This window comes from Crotalus tigris, unplaced genomic scaffold (assembly GCF_016545835.1).
Source record: "Crotalus tigris isolate CLP2741 ecotype Arizona unplaced genomic scaffold, ASM1654583v1 scf7180000017833.3397121, whole genome shotgun sequence".
In the NCBI taxonomy this organism is placed as follows: Eukaryota; Metazoa; Chordata; class Lepidosauria; order Squamata; family Viperidae; genus Crotalus; species Crotalus tigris.
This window is the reverse complement of record NW_024096661.1, coordinates 1,949,391-1,977,064: the sequence shown is the minus strand read 5'-3', so window position 1 is coordinate 1,977,064 and position 27,674 is coordinate 1,949,391. Positions and strand designations below refer to the sequence as shown.

Here is a 27,674-nt window from a genome sequence, read left to right as displayed (position 1 = left end):
CCATCCCGTGTTTCCATTGGCTGTCGGCACCATCTAGAACTCAGTGGAAACGCGGGCAGCCGGGATTACTTTCTTCGCGAGGGACGGCTAATCGGCGAGCAAGGAGGGGAATGAATGGCTGTGAGGTAGAAGGTTTAGGGAGCTGGTTTAAAATCTAAGAATGGTCGTTCGGACAAATGCAACGCTTGAGAGATGCAGATAGTTCGATGTTTAAATCAGAGTGCATTTATCCGTCAGGAGGCGGCTGGACGGAAGGAACGGCTGATTCCCAAAGTATGCTGTATTTTTTTGCAAAGCTCATATTGTTGATCTTTTGCGGGGTCCTTCTTGGAGAAAGTAGGAAGCACAGAAAGGGGAGATGGACGGCAGAAGCGCGGGTGCAAAAAATAAGGTAAGGATAGTCTTATGATTAAATCAATTTATCCCTTTTCCTTTGGTTTCCCTCTATTGCATGTACCGTATTTGCGGAGACGTGTAGTTTTGCAAGTTTTATTATACGTTCCTGCATACGGTAGTAAGTTTGAAAAGAATGCACATTGTACCAGGAGTACAAGCTCAGCAATTGTAAATAACGTTTGCGGTTTTCAAGATTTGTTTTCCTGATTAGCATTAAAAATGCCTCTGAAATCCATGTGGTTTTCATTCTTGACTTTGTGAGTTAGGTGGAGTTCGACAACAAACCAGGTTGTTGCTGAAACACAAGCTCTATTCAAAGCACTCTGAAAACACTCAAGAATGCTTTCGTAGGAAACCTGAATTGTTTTTTTTTTATTATTATTATGTAGCAAGTCGTATTTTCATAGGATTTAAAAGAATGCAGCTTCTGGAGAGACGCTAAATTGTAGGAGCTGCATTTAAGCACAACCTTCATCGGGGATGCCACTTACAATCTTGCGAGATCTGGTACTGTTGAGCCAAAGTTCTGAGAAAAAATCATATATATTTCTCTAAAGAGTTGCAGTTTAAGAAATTGCAATTTGAACATATTTAGTTGGACAGAAATAATGTTTAGACTAGTAAGTTTTATTACTAAATAAATTTGCAGCTGCATGTCCTGTGCTTAAATAATTATTGATTGCTGGGCATTTTATTTGCAAATAAATTATTAATGGGTATTAATGATGAAAAACAACTATGGAATAGCAACAAAGGTATTTAAATTTATCAGATTTCATGTCAAGAGAGCACGTTTATATAGGAGGAAAATACTTAAAATAGCTGCCAAACCCTGAATACATTTTGGTCTTGAATTCTGCTGTCCAGTGAGAATTGCTTCTTTTCAGACTACTTGGCAAACTCAGGCCTTGCAAACCTGGTTTATTTAGCAAAACCATCAAGTTTTTCTTCCCTTCTATTCCATCTTTTAAACTTCCCCAAATCTTTCCCTAGGACTGTTCCATGCCAATTGGGATTTCAGGGGGATATAGACTTGGAGGAAAAATTTATCTGCTGTTGCATATACAGCTCAAGATTAGGATCTGGGGTGAAGATTTAAGACTTGGTAAAAGAACAATAAAGTTGCAGTGGAGAAAAAAAGATGCACCAGATTTGCATAAAACAGTTTTCCGGAGTGAATGCTGAACTAGAAAATCTGTTACTGGAAAAGTCCAATGGCCTTTCATCTGATAGCATGTTCTCAGGAAGACATAATATCAAGATTAACACGGAAGCAAATGCAAATACACTGTAAAATGGGGACAAATGCTTGGGAAGGGATAAAACACTAACCATGATTTTTAGGAGAAAAAATCGTATGAGTGGAATACAGATTTATTAATAGAACAAATGGGTGAGATGTGCGGGATTTGGCCCTGCTTTATTGATTACTCAAATTCAAGGGAAGAATGAAGGAGGATCTCCACTTTCAAACCTTAGTATCATTATACATCTTCAAGTATTAATGGAAAGTAGTATTAATGGAAAGTAGTTCTAGTTGTGATTGGGTGGGAAAGTCCTGAACAATGAAATCTGTGATCTGATTTTACACAATGTAGTCGAACCTCTGTATTTGTCTTGCTCTGGCTTGAGGGGATGCTGTTTCTTGAGCTTCTGCCATGTTTGAATGCTTTATGTTCCAATCCTGTATGTGTCGATGTATGCTTTTAACTTTTTAATGATGGGGGTTTTGTCACGTTCAGTCATTTTATATCTTTGTTGTATGCTACTCAGAGTAATCTCTTACGAGATGGGCAGCTACATAAATTTTTGATATATAAAGAAATAAATACTCATGAGACTTTATCAAAAAGTGCTTGGCCATTCAGCACACTATAGGACAACCCACACAGGTTTTGAAGACAGTAACATTGCCATATATCAGAAACAACGTAGAAACCATCAACAGACCTTTATAACCATATGACATCCCTCTAGCTAACTAAACTAAAGCCTTCTAAAACATCTTATGTAAATCTAAAGACTAAGTAGCTCAAAAAGAGGAAAAAATGGGAATCATCTACAACATACAGTGTAAGGATTCTAACAGCCACTATGTAGGACACAGAGGCAGGAGATTAGCAGAGCACATTGATGAACGCCAGCTAGCAATAAGAAGACCAGATGAAAACTCCTTAATTTCACAACATATGGACAACTGGGAAAACTCTGAGCATCCTAGACCAAGGTAAATCCAAAAATGCTAGGGAATTCAGCTTGGCTCTCAGACAAATCAACCATCAATATCTACATAGACCTAAACATCATTTACACACCATTCAAAAGTAAAAAAAAAAAAAAAACTAAAAAAGGAAACAAAAAGTTCAGAACACTTTGCCATCAATCAGCACCCAGATGAACAGGGATTAACACCAGGATTGAACCTAGACAAGCAGCAAGACAAACAAGCAGCAACCAACAGCCTAATCAAGGAAGTACCCAGAAGAAAACAACACCTTAACCAACACTGACAGGACGAGGTACTGTATGCAAATAGAGAGTAAACACCACTCCTTTCTAGCTCTGGCTGAAGATGTTGCCCAGTTGGGTAACAAAACATCTGCAAACAACCAAGCTTGGAGAACAGCAGGGATCCATAAATCAATATTTAGTATTTAGTCCATAATATCATAATATGCAGAAGGTATTAGTAAAATACATAAAATGAGCAAAGTGGTCCTTCAGATATAGCTTTTCTCATTTCAGTTGGGCAGAAAAGGTAAATTTCCCAGCCTTTTCCTTATCTACTCATAGAGCAAGCTATGTAACTCAATGTTCTGAGCATTGCACAGTTGCTGTTAGTTGGCCATACTTAAAGCACATATGTGATTTTGTTTAATAAATATGTATCTAAGCATCCTTGCCAAATTAGAATTCCCAAGATTCTTTGGGGAAAAGTCAGTGTTTTGAAAGATAGTCTTCAAATTATCATCATAATTGAGCCTGGAATTACAGTCATAGGTTGTGCCTATTGTTAAGTGGGTCACAATGTGGCAAAACCTGATTTTGCAACTTTTTTTGTGGTGGTTAGTAACTGAATCACCACAGTTAAGTGAATGCAGTGATCATTAAGCAAATCCATTGTTCTTAGTAAGATTGATTGATTGATTTGCCAGAAAGCAGAAGTAAATTTTGGTTTCTGACCAAAAATACCATCATAAATTTAAGTCCCATGACCGTGGCTCATTGCAAACAGCCATAAATGGATTGGGGGCAGGTTGCCCTATATTTGATCATGTCGCTACAGTGGGGGAGTGGTTGTTAAAATTTAAAATTTGAGTTGCAAGTAACCCTGGTGAGGTTTGTTGTAGTTTCTAATAGTCGCTAAGTGACTGTAAGTAGAGAATCTGGACATGCTTTGTTTCTCCATGCACTGAGAAATAATCCAAGAAGGACTAAAGTGCAGAGTGGCTGTTCCTGTATTCCCCAAGAAAGAGGAAATCAACCCCTTTCCCACCAAAAGAAAAATGAGGAGACAAGTTGAATAACATTTGCATCTTACATATTAGATGTAATTTAAACAGAAACCCAAATCTCTCTCATCAGGAAGTATGTGAGCAAATAATTCGTATATTGTTTTGGTGTAATTGGGGGCAGCTTTTGTTGTTTTACCCTCTTTTCTTGTGGCCCTTCAACTTGGATGTGTGGTCTTTGAACAGACAGGTTAAGCCTAAAAGAGATGCTGTCAAAATGCAAGACTCTCCTCTAAAGTGCTGCTCAAGTTGAGGATGCTACTCTGTAGAGTAAGACTTAGGGTTATCCTACCATGAAGTAACTTTCCCAAAGTTTTCTTCTGTGAGAAGATGGAAGATTGTGCAAGAAAGGAGGAGGAGGAAAAAGACAACTTGAAGATGGTCTTGTAAGTGGCATCAGAAATGCCCAGATGGTTGCCTCTGGTTAATCTGTTTTTAATCTGCTGTTAAGCTGTTAATCAATTCATGCATACGACAATGTTATTTCTCAGGGTACTGGATTCCATAAACCCTTCCTTTTCCTACTATTTCATCAGTAGAATTGGTTGGATGAAAACAATTATATACTGTTTTACACTGAAATCTGTTTTTCTCCAGGAGCATGCAGATGTGGTACTGCAAACTAAGCTTTCTTTAGAGTTTTACAGATAATGCACATATTCTTGCAGACCACACTTATAAACAACTCATTTTGTAATCTTCTACACAATTTTAAAACTTTGGAAAACACAATTTTTAAAAATTCATAGTACAAATTCTGTTACCAAACTTCAGAGGTTTTGACCATATTTTAATGGAGCAGACATTTGGAGAGTGGGGATATTACAAGTGACCCTCAATTTATGACCACAATTGAGCCTAAAATTTCTATTGCTGAGAACAGTAAGGTGGATTTTGCTTCATTTTATGACCTTTCTTGTTAGGTTAGTAACACACGTATTAAGTGAATCTGGCTTTCCCATTAACTTTGCTTGTCAGAAGGCTGCAAAAATGACCCCAGAACACCGCAACCATCATAAAGATGAACCAGTTGCCAAACATCCGAATTTTGATCACGTGACCATGAGGATGCTGCAACGGTCATAGGTGTGAAAAATGGTCATAAGTCACTTTTTTGGTGCTGTGGTAACTTTGAACAATCACCAATGAACTGTTGTAAATTGAAGATTACCTGTATACATACACACATAAAGAAATGATGTAATTTCATTTAGTGCATATTACTATAATTTTACAATTCTAATATCAAATCAGCCCAACTGTAAGAATCAGATATTTAGCAAGATTAACAACAATACCTGATTATCAATGTGTTTTGTAGTTTAGGAGTGAGGCAGATCAGTATTTTTTCCTGAAGAATTGTTAATGCCTAGTTGTCTCCATACTAATCGGACCACCAGATTTGAGCTTTGAAGATCCAGCCAGTTGCTAGATCTGCTGGCTGGAGAATTCTGGCAGTTGAAGTCCATTCATTTTAAAGTTGATGAGATTGAGAAACATTGTGATAGTTGGTAGCCAATAGTTAGCTTTTTGCATCTCTTTGCTCCTACTATCTGGTAGTCATCTGGATTTTATATCCTTGATCAAATACCCATTTGAAGAAGCATTAGAACAGTGGTTCTCAACCTGTGGGTCGGGACCCCATTTGGGGTCGAACGACCATTTCACGGGGGTTGCCAAACAAGGCTGTCCACCATTTTTTCCCCTTTGGCCACGCCCCTGTTACATGGTGATGTATAAGTGGTTGGGGGGTCACGACAACATGGGGAACTGTATTATGGGGTCACGGCATTAGAAAGGTTGAGAACCACTGCATTAGAAGAACCAGGTTATTTAGCTATGTAGTACATTGCAGTCTTCTTTACCCTTATTAGCCTTCATTTAAGCACAGTACACTGAATTCAAAGTTCATTTGGTTGGGTTTATACCACTAAAGTTTCATTCAGTTATGTTTGACTGTACCTTTTAGAAAACCTGTTGCTCCATGTCTTGATTTGGATGAATTCAGGCAATTAATAACAAATACATTCAGTAAATAGAACTAATCTTTGGATTAAATTTACACCTATTCAGTCAGACCATGAAAAGAGATCTCAATGAACACATTAAAGTTGATTATGAAGAGGGAACCTTAACTACAGATGCAATCTGTATATATAGATTGTATATTCATACATAAGATCTTATTTTGTTAAAAGTATGGGTAGTCCTCAACTTAACGACCATAATTGAGCCCAACATTTCTGTTGCTAAGTGAGATAGCTGTTAAGTGAGTTTTGCCCCATTTACCACCTTTCTTGTCATAGTTGTTAACTGCAGTTGTTAAATTAATAACATGGTTGTTAAGTGAATCTGGCTTCCCCATTGACTTTGCTTGTCAGAAAGTTGCAAAAGGTGATCACATGACCCTGGGACATTGCAACTGTCATAAATATGAATCATCTGAATTTTGATCACATGATTGTGAGGATGTTGCAATGGTTGTGTGAAAAATGGTTATAAGTCACTTTTTCCAGTGCTATTGTAACTTTGAACTGTCACTAAATGAATGTTTTAAGTTGAAGACTACCCATAAATAGGATGCTGTTGTGTTAGTCAGCATAAAAGTAGTTTTCCCTGGTCTAGTGCTCTGAGAATTTGTTGGTCTATAATACCCATCAACACTAACCATGAGGATCATTGTTGTCTGGATGTGGTCCAGGTTGGGGAAAGACTACTGCTGTAATGGATAATATCAGTTCATTCAGTTTTCACGTTTTCAATTCCTACACTTCCATTTGTCTCAGGCACAACTAAAGATCCAGATATATGATATTGTCAGGATTTCTCTTATGCTACATTTTCTCTGCTTCTTGAGGATAGTTCTTCATGTTCCCAATTTAGCACAAAGATATCATGTTGGGACTTAGAGCTGACTCAGTATGCTGGCATGCTCTTCCATCTTGGATAGTGAGATGGGCAGCATATAAATTTAATAAATAACTTCATAGTCACTCTACTGTATGGAATCTCTTTGCAAATATGTAATTTCAGTATATTATTATTGGCAAACTATCCCTCCCCCCTCAGCTTTTTAAAATGTTCCTTCTCACAGTTACCAGAAATTATAGGTGAAATTATAAAAACAGAAATTATTCTTGTTTTTCAATTTAGTTACTCATATAAAAAGAACTATGACATGACCAAAACTTGGCCGGGGAGCAGCAAAAAGCTTCTAAGGGTAGAGGACCATGATTTCTCCATGAGGCCTGCCTTTGGAGGTAAGAAATGTGTGTTTACTCATCTCTGTAAAATTGAATGATTCAGCTTAGAAGCTCCAAGCTAGCTGCTTCAAGCTATTTTTTTTTTATGAACCCTCCCAACTGGATGGTGAGATTACTCTATAATTTCAGAGCTTTGCTAAAGCTAGAATATAAGTATACCAATGACTTTCCAGGAATACATGGAAGGACTATACGCCCATCTTATTGACTGTCTTCAGGAAATCTGGTTTGCTAAATGATACTCTATTCTGGGGAACTATAAATCTTGAAAATATAGAGAAAGCATACAGCATCCCTGTTATATTGAACTGACTACATAATATAATTCCCAGAACCCAAGGTAAATAAAATATTTATTAGCTCACAGCAGTTGCCTTACGTTCTTCACATTTAACCACATTAAAGCCTAATACAGTGCATTTTGCTCAGCCATAATTTAGTGCCCAGGCTTGATTTCCCTGAATGGATCCCAAATCCTGATTGTGTGTCAGTCAAGTGGATTCTTGCATCCTGCTTGGAGACAGAGGAGGAGTACATGGTCACCTGCGGTACACAAGCTCCTCAATTGAAGCCCTCTAGCCACTGTTGCTGCAAATCAGTTAGGCGGCTTGCTGATATTCAGCAAGTCAGGCAGTCAGTGATGACAAAATGTTGCATGTAATTGGCCGATCAAAGCTTGCCCTATTTTATATGTGAGAAGCACGTTAAAAGGGAACTGGGCTTCCATTGTCCAGTGGCACCCGCTATTTCAGTGTTGTTGACCGCCTCTGCAGATGCCCCTACTTCTATTTAAGGCAGGAAATACAAAATGCCCACAGTGTAAATCATAAAATAGATTACATAGTTGATAAACACCCTTTCCCCACCAAAAAAAGCTGAATGGGAGGAAAAAACCCCAGGAAATTGCAGCTTCTTTTGTAACATTTTCTCATCCTTTATGCCCTTTGACACCCCCACCCCAATGCCATTCTTCCTTGGGAAATATGAATTCCATATGGACCCGCATTCAACATTTCTGCTTGCTTGCAGCTAAGTCTTTCTTCTCCTTCATGTCCTGTTCTGTGTAAATAGGAGTCACATCCTGTTTGACCCTTCCTAAGTGATTCCTCCATGCTAGTGACTTTGCTGTTCCTAGCAGATGTTCAGGCAATATTTGTTTCAAATACTAATATATAACCATTATGTAAATGTTGCTCTTAGACTCCCTCAAATTCTGAGTCAAAGCATTTTCATCTAGGTCAGCTCATTTTTCCAATGAAAACAACTGGGATTCCATGAATAAGCAGCTTTAGCTGATACTTAAAATAGCACTATCTTTTCTGTGGAAGAACAGCCTAATGTGTTGTGGGAGAGTTGTTATTCATCTCCTCTATCCCCAACTTAGTACAAACAGCTTCTACTGGAGGGCATTTAATCTGGACATACAGTTGAAAGTATAAACGGGCCCACTTCAAGGGCAAACTTAATTGCTAAATTTTACTAATACATTGTCATAGGTGAAAGAATACCACAGTGTGCTATAGTATCTAGCATATAACCTATCTGGCTGTTTCCAGAATTTTGGAGGGTTTCCTTGGGTTTGGTTTTCTAAATGGGAATTTGGCACTGCAGGTTTTCCCCTTCCTTGCCTAAGCTACATCTTGGTGCCTCAGGTAAAATTGAGAGAACCTCAGGTACTGCATTGTTAATCAGAAAAGAGGCAGTATAAAGCTTCTGAATTGTATCTGTTTTCCTTGAAGAGAGTATTATTGTGATTGCACATTATGGCTGTGTTTATGCAGCCCTTTTAACCAGATCAGTTAAACACACAGCACACAAGGATGTATAGGTAACTTCTGAACAGTCTCAGTATAGCTCAGCCTTCTGGTTTTCTTGAGGTCTGAAGGTTTGATATGGCTGAAATATTTGGTCCTTGGGGGGGGGGACCTGGACTACAAGTTCCATGGGACTAGAATGATTCATATAATCTTGGAATGCAAACTTGGCAGTCAAATTTACTTGTGCAACCTCCATCCTATTCTTTCAGACTGTTTGTGTGAAACATTGTCCTCCATCACCTGTTTTTCTTCTTGCAAGAAAAAAAGATTGTCAGACTAGATTTACTTCTTTAAGTACTACAGCAGAGGCTGTATTGAAAATTGGTATCTACAGGGCCTTCCTATTTTCAGGAGAAATATATTGAAGACACTGGGATGTTTTCCCTGTGAGGTAGGAAAGCAGCATGAAAGGAGTTTTGTTGATGATCTAGGGCAGGGGTAGGCAACCTTGGCTCTTTTATGACTCGTGGACTTCAACTCCCAGAATTCCTCAGCCAGCCATGCTGAGGGGAAAGGGAGAGGTTTCCAAGCTGAGCCATGCTGGCTCAGGAATTCTGGAAGTTGAAGTCCACAAGTCATAAAAGAGCCAAGGTTGCCTACCCCTGATCAAGAGGAAAACAATTAAGAAATAGCTGTCCAAATTTTCAGCCTCCTTCCAGAATAGCATTTCAGTTTAAAAAAAAAAATTGTTGGAAGGGCCTTCCAAGGGAGAAACAGATTGTAGCATCAGTGTACAGTAGTCGATGCCTTACCCTTGGATGGCGGGCTGGGAAGATGCTCTTTTAAAACTTGTTTGGAAAGCTCTGTAAATCAGAGCCTCTAAAACTTCAGAGTTTTATGTAATGATTTTAAGTATTGTTTTAATGAAACAGAGCTTTATTTTATGAAAGAATAAAGCTTTATTCGAAGAGCCTTCAGAACTTTATGAAATACCTGGTTTTGTAGGACTCAGACTGCAGGGTAGAATCTGCTTGATGTTGTGAGGGAAGCAGAAAGTCCACAGCTTTGCATTTTCCTCATAATGTACATGTGGATACAGGGAGTTGTTGCAAGGGAGGAAGTACTTTTTTTCCCTAGCCATATATGTTTCCCTACAAATGCTACTCTTTCAAATGCTGCCCTTCCCATTCTGGCTGTGGTTGCCCAATGATTTTGTTATAAGACTTGTTTGATAGCTACAGTTGATTTAGTGTTTTTTAGAACTCTACTCAAGTTGCCTGCTCTCTGCTATGGTATGCGTTTTCACCACATCTGATGCAAGAGCGGTAAAGCCACCTATTTTAGTTACATGATCCAATTGCTCTGGGAAAATAGGAAGTCTCCTTTGTAATTGATGCAGTAACATCTGATAGCTAGGCTTGGCAGTGCGTGGTCTAAGAACTAGCCCTAAATATACACAACAGAGAGAAAGAATATAAATGTTTCAATATTACAAATACAAATCCTAAACAGGAAACCATATATGTGTAGCTGAAATATAACTTAAGGCAGACATCTATTCTGGAAAGGGTATTTCTTTTACTCATAAGGAAAGATTAATACCCTTCGACTCTCAGTTGGGCCCTGCCCTCTGTTTGCTTCAACAGTGCTCTTTTCCAGTGTCAGCCCTATCTTTACAGCTAATCCCCACTCCTGGAAGGAAGACATATTAATACTTCAACCTCTCTACAAGGAAGTTCTTCTGTGTTTAATTGATGTAGGAAAAGAAAAAAACTTATTTCAGACGTTCAATCATTAAGCAAGGACTATTTATATTCAGTATCTCAATTTCTTTCTCTTGCAGGCCCGGCTATTCCTGTTGGAGTGGATGTTCAGGTTGAAAATTTGGACAGTATTTCAGAAGTCAATATGGTATGCTATTGTTGCTTAATGTCTCTTCTTCCTCCTCTTCTCCTCCTCCTCTTCCTCTACCACCACCACTTGAGGTATCAGGGGAGATACGCAGTTCTGGTTCTTGCACTTCTGGTGGACTCAACCATTGTTATTTCATGCTTTGATGTTATCTCTGCATCTTCTTCAGGGTCTGACTTGTGTTCTTGACCTTCTCCTCTTTTTGTATATGCCTTGTATGGTATAGAACACCAAGACATATATGTGTATACAACGTATGTTAATATTTATTGCATCAACTGATTTTTTATGGTGTAGCAATCAAAATATTATGTTGTCAATTGGATGATTGTTATAGATTTTCTTAAAAATGAAAGCCTAGTTGGAATTGAATAAAGCATAATATGTGAAGAAGTAACACTGAGAGATTGAAATTAAGAGTATAGTCTGTGCATTGTTGGATGCAGAACTAGCTCTCTCAGGAAATTTTGATCTATATCATGGCTTTAAATGTTTATTTTTAAAAGGAAAAAGCTCTTGAACTGCTTCTCCAAGGAACTAGTCACCATTTGTGCAAGAAATACAATAATGGTTGGACTTAACAGATCATACTAATGGTTTAATGTGTTCCCAGGCAGCTATAGCCTATTCAGTAAACCATCATTAAACCTACCATTGTGCAATATTGAACTAAGGTAATAATATTGTTTGGCTAGCATCTGGGATGCAACAGGTGGCCATTGGGAGATAGTCTTCTTATTTTTTTCTGATAACTTAAAAAACTCACAATTGCCAATTAATTTATAATTTTAGTTTTTTATAAGATCAGGAGATATAATCACAAGTTATCTCACCCCACCCCACACTTTGTTTCAGGACTTTACAATGACATTGTATTTGAGACATTATTGGAAGGACGAGCGTCTCTCCTTTCCCAGTCGTACGAACAGGAGCATGACTTTTGATGGACGGTTGGTAAAGAAGATCTGGGTGCCAGACATTTTCTTTGTCCACTCTAAAAGATCATTCATTCACGATACCACCACTGACAATATCATGTTGCGAGTATTCCCAGATGGCCATGTACTCTATAGCACGAGGTAATCCCACAGTTATTACTCCATATATTTTTTTCCAGTATTGTAATTCAAGCAGATCTTTGTGACGTGAACAGATTTCAAATATGGCTATGTGGATTCATATAATACCATGCCTGTAGCTTCTCCTTTGTGATAACATCAACTCTTATTTTTCTACATGAATTCATATATTATTCTTATTAATCCCTCTTTCTTTGTAACAACATCAACTCTTTTTTTATCTATTTCTAGGATCACAGTGACAGCAATGTGCAATATGGACTTCAGCCGTTTTCCCCTAGATTCACAGACATGTTCGTTGGAGCTTGAAAGCTGTCAGTAGCTTTTATTTATCTTTGGTGATAAAACTACAGGGGTAACAAATTAAGCAGCAGTCAGTCTGTTGGCTTTACTAATATCCATTACTTCTGCCTGAGCTGGTTGCTTCTCTGCTTTTAGGCAAAGCCATCCTGCAGTATCCATTCTTCTGCCATTAAAAATACACTATTTCCTCTGCCTTTTCATGTTCAGCGAGAGTTTAAAAAGATATTTGTGGATGGGGGACTCACAGAGTGGATTTTTAGAAAAGTGAGGAGTGCATTGGGGAGACCACGTCCAGTAGATGAGTAACTATAGATGGGACTATGATTTTCTGGACTACTTTCTCTTTGGTGAATTACTTTGTTTCTCTTAACTGCATGAAACCCATTTGAAGCTTTTAATGTTATTTTCGTTTATTTCCAACCTCTAAATTTAGGAAATCCGTAGACAGTGGGGTAGTCTGATGGGTTTTGGGGGAGTCACAAAACATAGGCCTCTGATTAATTGGCCTGTTTCGTAATTTTGCTGCTGACTGGTAAAATAATTATTTTGCTTTTTCCACATCTACTTTTGCAGATGCGTATACAGATGAAGAATTGATGTTATACTGGAAAAATGGGACGGAATCTCTAAAAACAGATGAAAAGATTTCCTTATCTCAATTCTTGATTCAAAAATTTCATACAACCTCCAGACTTGCTTTTTATAGTAGTACTGGTATGGCAAGAACGTTTCACTCTGTTCTTTCACTCTGTATTTCCCCTGACAAACTCAGGCAGCCATTTGGTCTTCCACTACCTTTTTTAATTCTCCCAACTATCCTGTGCAGCATATAGTATTAGAGATAACTGAGATACTGAGTTTTCCAAAGTTTCTGAGTGAGTTTCATTGCTAAGTACATCTTTAAAACTTCTGGTGCCGTTTGAGAATTCTAACATCACCACTGTGGCCTTGTGTTCTCTATTCATATAGTTGCTTGGTGAATGTAAATAAAGCATCTCTTGTAAACTAAAGGTTAACAACTTATATTAATAGTCATACATTAAAAAGCTTCTTTGCTATCTCATCTTAATATGGCTGTAATAAGGTCCCCAAACGTTCTCTCATGTTATTTACAAAATGAGGTAGATATTATTAAAGCAGCATATATGTTTTTTTTAAAAATCAAATGCACTTTCTGAATAATTCAGGCTTCAGAACAAAAGTGCAAAAAGACAGTAACTTTCTTGAGAAGACATCTCTCCAGATACTACAGAATTACAGCTATCACTGCCTTCACTGTTGAAGAACTTGATGGAGCAGCTAGGCTGTGTAGTTCAGCATTGTTTCCCTTCTTTGTGGAAGATACATGGTTTATAGCAATAAGATTAAGGTACTTGTGTTTCCAGTGGTGTGTCTTCAGCATCACTGTACAGTTGTAAACAGCATAATTGTTACAAGGACAAATACAGTACTTAAATTTAATTGCATTTTGAAACTACTTTCTCCCCTTCTCCCTCCTTCCCTCCCCCACACAGTGTCTATCAGCATTTTTTTTCTTCCTCTTTTTGTATTCTTTCAGTCTATCTCTTTTTCCCTGCCCCACTTTCCTTATATTTTATCTGTTGGCATATAAAATGCCTTTTCTAAAGACTGTTCATATTTCTGCTCACTTCACATTTTAACATTTTTCTTCAATAGGTCGGTACAATCGCCTTTACATTAACTTTATTCTACATCGCCATATTTTCTTCTTTCTGCTCCAAACCTATTTTCCTGCCACGTTGATGGTCATGTTATCCTGGGTTTCCTTCTGGATAGACCATAGAGCTGTGCCTGCAAGAGTGTCCTTAGGTGAGAGATTCCTCTGTAGACACATAAGATATGGATTATCTTATGGGGTATTTTACAACGTATCACATTTAGAAAAATATATCCATTCATTTTGATTTCTGTGCCTAAGGTTTCTATTCTAAAAATAAAATAGGGCAAGGTATGCGAAAGGCATATATTATGCTTTGTCTTTACAGAAATAAAAATATAATACAATATCTTAGAAATTAATCCTTGATAGATTAGCGTTAGCTATAAAATATTTATTCAGTTAGATTTAATTAGGTTAATTAATTAGATTTATATGGCTGCCTATGTTACCAGAATGACTTTATTTTATTTATTTATGAGACTTATATACCGCTTTAAGTGCAAGCACTCTCTAAGCGGTGTACACCAGTAAGCAATGTATATATATATTTACATTGCCCCCAACAATCTGGGTCCTCATTTTACCTACCTCGGAAGGATGGAAGGCTGAGTCAACCTTGAGCCGGTGAATTTGAACTGCTGACCTGCTGAACACAGTCAGCTAAAGTGCCCTGTAGTACTGCACTCTAACTGCTGCGCCACCTCGGCTCTTATTGGTGAATACCGTAAATGCCGGCGTACAAGGCGACCCGGCGTATAAGACGACCCCCGTCTTTATAGCCAGGCCGCATTCCTAGAACGTCGTCTTATACGCCGGAAACTACCAGTATTTCCGGCGTAATAAGACGACTCGGCATATAAGACGACCCCCGTCTTTGGCGCCGATTTCAGCGCTCGCGGAAGTCGCCTTATACGCCGGCATTTACGGTAACAACAAATAAAAGCACATACAAAATAACAACCAATATATAAAACCACTGAAATAAAAGCAAATTTAATGAACTTCCAGAGCCGGGAGCACATCCAGGCCTGGGAAGCTTCTCAGAAAATGAGCAGTGTTGGGATCAGTCTTCTCCCCCATCCCCAAATAATATTATTAAAGGTTATAATTACAATAGTAAGAACTAATACAGAGTAAAAGAAAATAGAATAAAAGGTGCAAAGAAAAAAAAGGAAAGGTGGGAATAAAAATTAAAGAATATAGTAAAGGAAAAAATAAATATATAAATAAATTATGTTCAACCTTCAACCACAAGTATAAACAATTTTAATAAATTTTTACTTCCTCTTAAATTACAAAAATGATATCTTCTTCCCATATCCCATCTCTTATCTATAAAACAAATCCATAAAGCATAGTTATTTTAGTTTTTGTGTCAGCAAAAGTCCATTAAAGGTGACCAGAAATAATGAATCTATTTTAACCTTGATGAAATAAACCAACTTTATATCCCTTCCCTAATCTTTAGTCCATTCAAATAACATCATAGAATTTGATTTCTTTTCATTTTTTTCTTTGTCCCTTTTTACAAGATTCTTCAAAACTTTTAACAAGTCTCTTTTGTAAGACCAATATAATAAAACTATCCAGGTCATTCCCTTGGCTTGTTATGTATATTCAATTTTAATTATTAAAATATCAGCAACTTTCCTTTATATGCCCAGAGCAACATTTTTTTCAGTAGTACATACAGTTCTGTAACCTGCCATTTGTAAATCCACTTTCAACTCTGTCTTGTAGGTAAAACTTATTTCTTTTTCATAATATCTTCTAGATACAGTCTAACTATAGAGGTTGTTGTCACTGTTAATATTTCTGGTTCCATTTTTCAAAAATGTCCAATGTGTCCAGTGTTAGAATATTTTATGCCATTCTGTAACACTTAGCGATGTGTTCTTCTCCTTTAACTGAAATCTTTAGTTCTCTCTAGTATCCAATTTTTGAAATGTTATTTTTTTTAAAAAAAAATTCAAAACAAGCATTTTCTACAGCAGTGGTCTCAACCTTTCTAATGCCGCGACCCCATAATACAGTTCCCCATGTTGTGGTGACCCCCAACTACTTATACATCACCGGGTGCCAGGGACGTGGCCAAAGAAAAGGGGGAAAAATGGCGGACAGCCTTGTTTGGCGACCCCCGTGAAATGGTCGTTCGACCCCAAATGGGGTCCCGACCCACAGGTTGAGAACCACTGTTCTACAGGAAAAATTCTTTATAATTAATTCCAAAACCTTATTTTAAATTTATCTTGACCCTTATTCATCTGTAGCTTTTTAAAATCAAAGTTTTAATCAACCTTTCGCTGCTTATTTTTTAAAAAAATTAAGCTTGTACAGCTAGTCCTTGAGGTACAATCCTAATGGAACCTCTCCATTCGGGTCATAAATCTTGTAAATCTGTTGTAAAATGAATCAGACTTATTTCAATGACAGTTTTTTACTGCACTCATTAAGCAAATCAACCGGGGCATTAAGTGAAGGAAGATCAGGTTTGCTATTTGCTTCTGTTTGTTAAGTGACCTCTGCGATTGTTAAGTGAACCCATAAGCTCGAGAATTTATAAGGTTCCCCAGTGGATCCAGAAGGAAGTGCTGTGACCTACCCATCAACTGTTCTGGCAAGGCGAGTGGGCCCTCTGCCTCCAAACTGCACCATTTCCATGCAAGTGCCTGGATTTAAATTGGGGTGGGGGGTAAATTTGCAGGGCTCCTATGGAGCCTCCAGAGGGAACCACTGCCCATCAGTTGTTCTATAAGCAATTTACAGTAGGACTGCACACACCAAACGTGCACACTAAGCAAAAGCAAAGAAGCACAGTACAGTAGAATGCAAAGAAATTTTCTGCAAGCAGTCTCAAGACACAAGCAAACAAATACAGTAGAGTATGCAAAGGAACTTTTACAGTATTCAATCTACTTTCTGTAGACGCTGGCTAGTATTCCCGCAAGCAGTTCCAAGGCAAACACAAACACAGAAATGAAAAAAAAAAATCTTTGTAAAGTACTTACAAACAAACCCAGTGTTATAGTGAAAAAGGAAAGTACTCGCAAAGGCAGCCAGTCCTCCAATCCTCAAGGCAACAGCAACAAAAGAAGCAATGAGTGGTAATGAAATTCACTCCTCTAGTACTCTACGTCAGGGCTTTTCAACCTTTTCACCCATTGTACCAGTTTTAGGATATGGCAACATCCGAATACCACCAGTCGCCTAGCCAGGATGTCAAAAACTTGACCACCCCCCGAAAAAGGAAAAATGTGATAAAGTACAGGTAGTCCTCGACTTACAACAGTTCGCTTAGTGACTGTTCGAAGTTACAATGGGACTGAAAAAAATGCCCCCCAAGCCACAGCCGAGCAAGACGCCTGCCCGCCTGGCGGCGCTTTTACCTCCTGTCCAAGGTTTTCATTGTTGTGAGCATTTCTGTTGAGGATTGGCAGCGGGGGTGGGGTGGGGGGATATTTGGTTTTTATTCTCCCCCCCCCATCTGCTGGGTGGTTGCAGCAGGTTTTGGTCACTTCACATGACCCTGGGACACTGTGACCGTCATAAATATGAATCAGTTGCCAAGCATCTGAATGTAAATCATAAGACCCTGGAGATGCTGCAACATTCCAGCTGATCGGCGCTTCTGGGCTCAGCAGAAGCGCCAGGATCAGCGCCAAGCTCCAGCTGGATCCTGGCGCTGATCCTGGTGCTTCTGCTGAGCCCTGACAGCCCTGCAGCTCCAGCCATCTCTCAGGCTTGTGCGGTGCTGCTACCGGTTCAGCTCATTCCCCTCCCCCACTACCACTTTTCTAGGATGGTCGCATACCACCTGCCATGTGCCAATGTACCACAGGTGGTACCGGTACCAATGGTTGAAAAGCCCTGCTCTACGTGGTATCAATGAGGGGGGGAAAAGCACACTGGCTGCAAATGTCCTGATCTTGATTGCTCATGTGATGGGGAAAAAATGTGCTTGAGTACAAAGACCTTGGAAATCGTGTCATAATTGCAGGCAACTTGTGGATCCCAAAAGGAAGGTCACAGGTCAAAAAAATGGCTGCTGCTTGAAGAGTGGTCACATGACTGCAGAGGTTTCTTGTTGGTCACCATTTTGAACCCCTGTCATAAGTACATTTTGGGGGTACATTTGTACCTTTGAACGCTTGTTAAACAGCCTGTTGTACCTGAAGGACTACCTGTAGTTAAATCTTTTTTGTTAAGGACTGTAGGCAAACTCACCCGGGGCTTTCAAACGTATTAATCCAAAGGTTTCTAGTAGCTGAAAAATATCTTAACTATTCCTTCCTCTGCCAAAGACTGCTGTCTTGTGAACATTTGTAAAGCAGATACCGGTATCATGTGTCCCCCCCCCTTGTTAGCAATAGATGAGATTTTTGTAAAAAATAAAAATCTGACAAACAACAAGGGCCTAGAGCAGGGGTAGGCAACCTTGGCTCTTTTATGACTTGTGGACTTCAACTCCCAGAATTCCTGAGCCAGCCATACATGGCTGGCTCAGGAATTCTGGGAGTTGAAGTCCACGAGTCATAAAAGAGCCAAGGTTGCCTACCCCTGGCCTAGAGCAGTGGTTCTCAATCTGTGGGTCGGGACCCCATTTGGGGTTGAATGACCATTTCACGGGGGTCACCAAACCATGCTGTCCGCCATTTTTTCCCTTTTCCCTAGCTGTCCTACTCCCTCTTATTGGTGTCCACACCCACTTGGGGGTCACCACAACATGGGGAACTGTATTATGGGGTCACAGCATTAGAAAGGTTGAGAATCACTGGCCTAGAGGATCTCAGAGGTCTAAGTAAATGGATACTTAACAGGTCATGCCTAGGAGTGGTAGTTACTGCCTATTTAGTATATGCGCTCAAGAGGTTTGCATTTTTATTATCTTTTCCACAAAGACTTTGAAATTAACTGTATCTGGTTATTAGAGTTGATTCAGATGAGCTTGTTGCTTGAGTTGTGTTGATCCCATCTTTGTGCACGTGGTTTCTTCAGGAATCACAATAGTCCTGACCATGTCTACCATCATCACTGGTGTCAATGCCTCCATGCCTGGCGTTTCCTATATCAAGGCTGTGGACATTTACCTCTGGGTCAGTTTTGTGTTTGTCTTCCTCTCGGTCATTGAATATGCAGCCGTGAACTACCTGGCAACAGTACAAGAGCGGAAGGAGCAAGAAAAGGTGAGAAATGCTTATTAGCATGTGCTTGGATTTATGACTATAGTAGAACAGCCTTCTCTAACCCAGCTGGCCCTGTTGGGGAGATCCATAGTAGAAATTTCTGATGTACATTCTGATAGTCTTTGCTTAATGGCCACAATTGGGAGCAGCAACTCCATTGCTAAGTGACATAGTAGTTAAGCAAGACAACACTATTGCAAAGGACAACAACTTCCCTTCCATCATGGTTATTAAGAAAATCACCTGCGATCATTAAGCTCATCATAATATGACTGCAATTTGTGATTTTTATTCCTGGCTTCTCCATTGAGTCAGTTTTGTCAGAAATCAGCTGTGAAGTGTGAGTGAACATTATAAAAAGTAAGGAGGCAAATAAAATTCCCAATATTTGAACTGGTAAAGTCTGGGATTTAGTAGAAATAATGTTGGGAGATTCAGAATGGGGAAATTCAATATAGTATTTCCCTGCTTTTACTCCATTTTTTTCAATCACTGCTGATGGGTGGCCAGGAAGCTATGACTAGACCGACAACAGGAAAACCAGGCAAATTTCCATGCATAGAATGTACCTATGCAGGATGCTTGATGACATCTGTTTGAGATGATATCCTATTAGTGTTGTTGATGTTATTAAGTTGCATGATAATGGATACAAGCCAAGTTTATTTAAAATATTTTTTTCTTAATGCACAATCAATTTCCCCAATAAAATGGCCATTTTAGTTGTCTAAGGAGCTGCAGACTAGAAGGCATGTGAGAATCCTATGGTGGATAAAAGATCTCAGTGGGTATGTTTGTGGGAGAACAGGTCCCTCAGATCTCAAATCTCACATCCGATTCTCTAGAGCAGTGGTTCTCAACCTGTGGGTCGGGACCCCATTTGGGGTCGAATGACCATTTCAAGGGGGTCGCCAAACAAGGCTGTCTGCCATTTTTTCCCCTTTTCTTTGACCACGCCCCTGGCACCCAGTGATGTATAAGTGGTTGGGGGTCACCACAACATGGAGAACTGTATTATGGGGTCGCGGCATTAGAAAGGTTGAGAACCACTGCTGTAGAGGAGAAACAGGCCCAACAAGTCTGATTTTTTACCATACAATCCAGACTGATAATCTACCATTAGAACTGCTTTCTAGCGGGAGTCTATAAAATGAAACACATGCAATTTTGAGCTGATGAAGCCATTTTTAATCACGTCACCGAACAGGTAAATATGATACCTAGAAATATGAACTTTTGTCCCTATCGTTCAAAGTTTTCTCCATTTTATTTTGAAAACATAACATCAATATCATCTCAAGCATTTTTCATATAATATGTATATTATATGTGCCTTTTCTCTAAACAACTGTAACTCGAAGACAAATCGAAATTTCTTAAGGAATTCAGGAAATTCCTTTTGTACTTAATGCAACTATTATTTTTCATTTTATTTTAATTTTTCTGATTAACACTGACAGCATTTCATACACCGTAAGATGATAAGCCCATAGCTTGAGACTCTTATCTTAGTAATAATTTTGAAAAACTAAAAGATCATGAGTTATGTTTAGGGTTTTCATTCTGTTGAGTAGAAGAGTATAGTCTGCTGGCTGTTTAACAGAATAGTCTTGAGTGGAAGAAGGATGTAGGGCAGTGGCTCTCAACCTTTTTAATGCCGCAACCCCAACCAGTCGTAAGTCGAGGACTACCCAACCGGTCGTAAGTCAAGGACTACCCAACCGGTCGTAAGTCGAGGACTTTCCCTGCCTGGGAGCGCCACGCATGCGTGGTGCCGCCCCCTGCGCCAGCTGAGGCGTGGCTGGCAAGGGGCAGTGATGGCGCAGGGCAACCACCGGCTGGGCCACCAGCTGGCCCAACCCAAGGGAGATAAGGCACCCACCGGGCCCCACACGCACCAGCAACCCTCCCTGCACCCGCCGGCCTCCCACCTCCCACCCCTGGTCCTCTTTTACTTACATTTTTAGTAGTTGCTCAGCAGGGAGGGGTGGAAGCTTCCAGACAGCTTGCCTTCGCTGCAGACAACTTGCAGCACCGTTTGCAAACTGGGGCTTTTGGCAGGATCAGCAGGGCAGAGATAGCCTGGACAATTCCTATTGACTTTTGAAAGCCAATAGAATTAGACTCTATTCAAGAAAGTCTATTCTATTGGCTTTCAAAAGCCAATAGAATAAAAGGGAGTAGCACAGCTAAGGAAAAGGGGGAAAAAATGGCGGACTGCGTTTGGCGACCCCTGTGAAATGGTCGTTCGACCCCAAATGGGTCGCGACCCACAGGTTGAGAACCACTGATGTAGGGTAACCGTTCTTGTCATTTCCCCTTTTCTCCTATACTACCACAAACCAAGTCACAAACCTGCAAAGAAGACTTGGAAGGCCCATACAGGCTCCAGATAGAAGAAGAAATAGTGAAAAAATAATTCCACCATTCCGTTCTATGAATTCCATTTGGTGGATTGTGGATTGAATCAAAGTTTAAAAGAACTTGCAAATACAAGGGTACCAAACTACAGTGCAATCTTTGTCTTCATTTGATTCATTTTGTACTTAACATTTTCCTTCTCTTTTATTGTTTTATTTTCCCAGTTTCCATGCATGGGTGGAATTTGTTCTACCAAAGGAATGATAATAGATGGCATATACAGTGAACTGGATGCAGGTAGCCCAGAAGGAGACTCCAAAAATCAAATGGTAGCTGAGGTAACTGAGCAGGACAAACAAGAGAAGATGGTGATCCATTTGACTATGAATAATGAGTCTAACTCATCAAAGAAGAAAGGGCTCAAAGAACATGTTAGCCTACGCATTATCCAGAACACTCATGCAATTGACAAATATTCAAGGTTAATATTCCCAGGCACCTATATATTTTTTAACATAGTATACTGGTCTGTCTTCTGCTGAACGTGCTATAGCTGTGTTTAACTCGGGAGATATTTAGAAGATTCCAGTAATAAAATTTTGGATTCCAAGCAAGAAAATTCATTCTGCATCAGCTTTGGCACATGGAAACACTGGATAGTTTTCTAAGAAACATTTCATACAATGGTGTTGGAGATGACTGTCTCAAGCTGGATACTTTCTGCTTTCTGTCCTTAACGTATGACAAGTTGGCTTTTCATATGTGAAAACATGCAGCTGTTCAACTTTAGTCTCAGCCATTGCAGTGTCATCATAGTAGGCATAAAGACTATACTATAAAAGTGGCCAGGAATCTGCTCTGTGATCTTTATTGAGACAGTTGGAGAAAGATTAATTTGTTCCATTTTATCAGCCAGCACAGTGATGTGGACCATCTTTATCATAAGGGATTATTGGCACCCCATATGAAATTTATTTTGTAAGAAGCAGGCGCTGTGAATTAGTCCCAAGCTAGACTAACAGGTTAAGATGGCATCAGGGAATGCATGCAAGGATCCTAGAAAGGATCATGCTGTTAACAATTTTTCTCAATTGGGGAGGAAATGAAAATGTTTCACTAAACTGAGCAGTTGATAAGTAAAAAGAAATTCTAAGAAAATATCTGCTTAAGTATTGAATACACTTCTAACGCCCTCAGAAGCAAATTCTTTGCACTATCATAGCTATGTCTCTTCACTTGGGGCTATACAGTTCTGTTGCATTTACTGGTCCATACAGATATTCTGAATCAAATACAGGTAGTCCTCATTTAGCAAGTGTTTTATTTAACAACCATTCGCAGTTACCAGAGATGAAAAAGTAAGTTTGCAATCAATCCTCACATTTATGACCTTCACAGGTCTGTAAAGCAAAGGAAAGTTGAAGTAATATCGTAAGGACAGTGGCAGTTTCACTTAGCGATCATATTGTTCAACAACCATGTTTCCAGTCCCAATTGTGGTTGCAAAATGAGGGCTACCTGTTACATTGAAAGCCTCGGGTGCTCTGTAACTTCTTTCAGTGATATTGAAGGAACCATTAGGCTCAAGTATCTGGAAGCAGCACAGAGCTAACCCAAGACATTTGGCTGCTGAAATGAAGCAGAAGTTGGAGTTTCCGTCTCTTCCCCATACGGAAATGGATGGGACTGGTGGTTTTATCATACCCCAAAGCCTCCTCTTTATCTTAGGCCAATGATATCTGTGACCTCCCAGAGCAAGTTTTTATTCTTGCTCTTCACAAATTCATCTGTATAAAGAAGCATAATTACTTGCTCTTTATAACTCTGTTGTCTCCTTTGCATGTAGAATATATATTGTTTTATAAATCTTTTCAGCAGTTAGTAGACAAAATGCTAGTATCATTTTTGAGGGCAGGATTATTAGGTATTATAAATAATTTCAGTAACAAAACTACATTTTGAGGCTGCAACACTCAAGTTTTACTTATTTGGATCAATGAACAATAGAACAATAAATCTGAAGATCAGTCTGATTTTTTAAATAACAAAGAATTGAGAGAGAACATTCCAGCCTGAATTTACAGGGTGTCCCATCCTTAGACTCGTCATAGTTTTTTTTTCTGTTCTACTGGTGGCAGGCAGACAGGAAAGAAGTGAGATTAAGGAGCCATTAGTGTCTCTCTGCTGTTTCCCATCAGTCTTAGTTTTCTTGTCCTTTCCGTCCATTATGAGCAGCAGGAGGGAACATATTCAGACTAAGACACTGTTTGTTTTCAATTCCTTCTCCAAATTGGGGCAAGGGTGCAGGGAACTGTGGTGGCAAAACTTCTCCAAGCTTGATATGACTCCTTTTGGGCCTTCCTGATACCAGGAACAGTGACAGGAGAGGCAAATCCGATTTTCTTTACTATAAAATGAGAAACATTCCTCCGACCTTAGAAGCTGAAGTCCACTTGCAATTTATACCTCTGGTTCAGGGATCCTTATTAGAATATTTTGCAACTATTGTCTAATTTATGCACATAGCTTTGTTCTGTTCAATGTATGTACCACAGAAGTGGAGCAAATGCAAATGGCAAAGATAAAAAGGCACAGAATAAGAAATGCCCAACAATAAATTTGCAATGTATGGAGAGTCTAAGCCACAGCTATTCTCTTCTCTTCTTTCTGTCCGTATGCGGCAACATAAATGACAATTTTTGCAATTGATGAACAGAGGGAGCATCCTTTCAACAAATACTGCCTGACTGACATAAGTTTCACTCCTTCCCAAATCTGCTCCTTCAGCCCCCTGAGGGAGGCAACATAAATGTCGCTCAGAGGATTTCAGAACAATCTGTTAATGTTTGTCCATGACGTTGTTGCCATTGTTTTCTACTCTTCCTGCTGACACAATTATTATATAGTTATATGTGAAAGAGATGGCCCTTCTGTGCCGTTGTCGTATGTGTAACCATTAACTGGTTAAGAAGATACCTCAAGAAATTGGATGCCTCCATTTTACAAGTATGTTTCCTTTCAGGGCAGAGAGAAGTTTTGAATGGAAGATAAGGATGATTCAAGGCAAAAGCATATATCCACCCTTTGCCCTTTCTTCACTGTGTTGGATACAGATCTCCACAACTGATCTTATGCTATAGGAAATGCGATTTCTGTGATGATGTCTTCCAATGCACATCCTATGAGGTGACTTGACAAGTTGCAATGTTAAGTCCCATTTAAAAGTTGAATCCTTTGGGAAACCAGAATTCTAATTAGTCCTAAGAAAAGATGGGTATGATGGGGAGAAGAACTCTGTATGCGTTCCAACCCATTAATTCTCAGTAGCCTCCATGAGATGAATGGTGCTCTGAGATACATAAGATTGCAGCTGTTGGGAACATGTACTTCTCAAATGTACCATTTTAGTCCCTGAAACGGGCATGGCAGTGATACAATTTTATAAGAGACGGGTGATGGTGTAGTTTTTATTGTGAACCTTTCAGACGTATGCTCTTAAAATACAAATATTTTAAACAATTCAGAAGTGAGGTTTTTGCGGTGGTTATCACATTTTTATTTTAAGAGAAGGGATTTTCACCCAAAGAGGTCTATAAAGAGCCAGTCTAGTGGTTAAGGCGCCAGGCTAGAAAGTGGTTTGTGAGTTCTAGTCCCAACTTAGCCATGAAAGCCAGTGGGGGACTTTGGGCCAGTCACTCTTAGCCCAACCCATCTCACAGACCTGCTGTAGGGAAAACAGACGGCTATGTATCGGGTATCTCATGGCCTTGAGTTGTTTGTAAAAGTAATAGAGGTAAATAAGCAAATGAAAATAGGTCTACTGAAGGTTTTTAAAAAAGCTTTAAAATGCCCCCCCCCCAATAATTGACTGCACCCTCTTGGAATCGTATGAGCTGCAAAGATGAGTAAAATTACTGCCCAGATAAGGATACATAGAGCTCATAGGAAGTGAGTTGATCATTCCTACAGCAGGTATATCTGCAAGGCAGAGGTCAAAGACATGAAGTTCCATCCCATTTTATGTCCCTGCCACATAGGCCCCTTTCCTAGAGTCAGATGCGTTTATTAGATCAATATGATCAACTAAAATTATTTTCTGAAATGAGAACAATATGGGCCAGTAATAGTTTTGTTGTAGTCTAAAATTGATTTAGAAGAGTTTTTGTTTCAAGATGGTCAAAAACAGTGAGGTTTGTGTTCTTTACACAGCAGTACATGTTTTGTTGAATGCAGCCCTGCATACCATGGCTTCAACAGTTGCTTCAGGTTGCCACTGCTTCCCCAGTGTGATTGGAGAACATCTGAGCCTTGCAGTCTCAATGCAGAACTTTGCAGTTCTGGAACTGAATTAATTTTCTTTCTTAATTAAGAGAGTAGAACAAGGATTATTGATTAAAAGCCACTAATCCTATGCCCTAATTCCTTTCACATTGAAAATACGTATATTGGAGAGTAACTATAATCAGAGTTGTAGGAACTCAATAAATATCTAACAATAAATTTTGAAGAGTAACTTAGAACATGTCTGGGAGACAGAAACTATCCAGCTCAAAAATGCTTCAGTCCAGAAAGGGCAGCCCGGGCTTTCCTGGTTCCATATCAAAATGCCTTGTTAAAATTAAACCTCCACCAGCTGTGTTTTACACCAGCTGGATTTAAATGTGCATTATATTACATGAAAAAAAAAATTAAGAGTAATTTGGGTATGAAATCTGCAATTTCAAGTTTATTCCACAAGGGGGAAATAAATACACATTTTTTTTCCTTTCAGTCTTTAAACTTAAACTTTGTTACAGTGCTCCCAGCAAAAATGCATTTCCAATCTTCCAGCAAGACTCAAGAGTATTCATAAAAGGTTCTTCAGACCTCTGTGGTTTATTTATTTAGCCTTGAAAAGGCTACTCCACTCAAAGATTCAGAGATTTTTCAGCTATTATTAAAGGCGATTTCTCCCACCCCTGTGACAAGCAAGCACTGGCAGTTGTAGCTTAGCATGTTGGATGTTCCCAGCCATCATGATTTAAAAGTCATCGTTTAGAGATGCTGTTAAAAGCCAGACACCTCTAATACAGCAGCAAAGAATTATTTTTTTCTGTCTCTTTTCTGCTATCTACTGTTGCATCCAGATGTTTATAGTCAAGATATCCTAATCCTCTTTTAACTGTATTGAGTAGTTCAACTACCATTAGTAACTGCTTCTAATCATAAAGCAGCTGAGGATATTAAAGATACCCACCAAATCTGCTAACCCTACAATGGTTTCCAATGACACATTTCTGGGTGGCTAAGTACATAACAACTCAAGATATACAAATTTTAAATAATCCATTTTGTTTTACTTTCTGGAATGACAGCAGTTCCCAGACTGATGGCAGTGAACAGGAAATGAAGTGATCAGGAGATCTCTCTAATGCCTTATTTCACTTTTTTGGGCACCAGGGGCCAGTTACGTAGAGAGAGGTTTTTCTGCAGATGGGGGAGGGCAGCGTGGTTTTATATGCTACCTGCATCCTACAAATGGGGCTTGTTTATTTGCCCCAGTTGCAGGCATGTCACAGCCCAGTACCGGTCCATGGACCGGGGGTTGGGGATTCCTGACTTATTTAACCTGTAAATAACACATCTTGCTTGTAATAGTACCAAGCAACTTGTACACCAGGTTCTTATTTTGTCTGATTCTTCTTGGAATGACCATGCAACCATGCAGTCCCACAAAAATCCACACTACGTTAAAATAATGTTAAACCTGGATTTAAAATCTCAATTTATTAAACCTTAAAGATTTGTTGGCACATAATATTCAGCCATAATGATAGGAGCACACATCCAGCTAACACAGAAACAAGCAAACGTCATTATGAATTAGCAACCCTTTTACTTTGCTCATTGAAGTAACCACACATGTCAACATTCAATGACAATCATTTTCATAGTAAACATTTCAGGGCATTAACTTGGTTAATATGTTTATTGTTCTGTCTCTAGAGCTCTTGCTCAAAACACAAACGACTAGCCTGAAATTACTGCACTTGGATACATTATGCAAAGTCCTAGTTCTCTGGAGAAGGCTCTGATGCTGGGAAAAGTGGAAGAAGATGTTGACTAGTAGCAAGGTGGTCGGACTTGATTACAGCACAATGGTGCATCTTAAGGACCTGGCTAAGAAGAGATTATCTTGGGCAAGAATTAACCCCATCTTGATGGCACATAATGAGTCAGTCAGTTTCC

At 39.1% G+C, this 27,674-nt stretch overlaps 1 protein-coding gene across 3 annotated transcripts; it reads left to right on the top strand.

Annotated features, from left to right (window-relative positions):
* Positions 1-27,674, top strand: LOC120307889 (gamma-aminobutyric acid receptor subunit rho-2-like). 3 transcript variants are annotated; one of them, XM_039343113.1, is made up of 11 exons: positions 1-391; positions 7,062-7,168; positions 10,772-10,839; positions 11,695-11,918; positions 12,150-12,232; positions 12,795-12,935; positions 13,899-14,051; positions 18,898-19,085; positions 21,671-21,927; positions 24,469-24,632; positions 27,432-27,674. In XM_039343113.1, the coding sequence occupies exons 1-10, from the start codon at positions 177-179 to the stop codon at positions 24,584-24,586; spliced, it is 1,554 nt and encodes a 517-aa protein (XP_039199047.1). In that variant the 5' UTR covers positions 1-176; the 3' UTR covers positions 24,587-24,632; positions 27,432-27,674. The 3 variants fall into 3 exon arrangements, with proteins under 3 accessions (XP_039199047.1, XP_039199045.1, XP_039199048.1); XM_039343111.1 differs by lacking the exon at positions 27,432-27,674 and having other exon boundaries at positions 24,469-24,922; XM_039343114.1 differs by lacking the exons at positions 24,469-24,632; positions 27,432-27,674 and having other exon boundaries at positions 7-391; positions 21,671-24,087.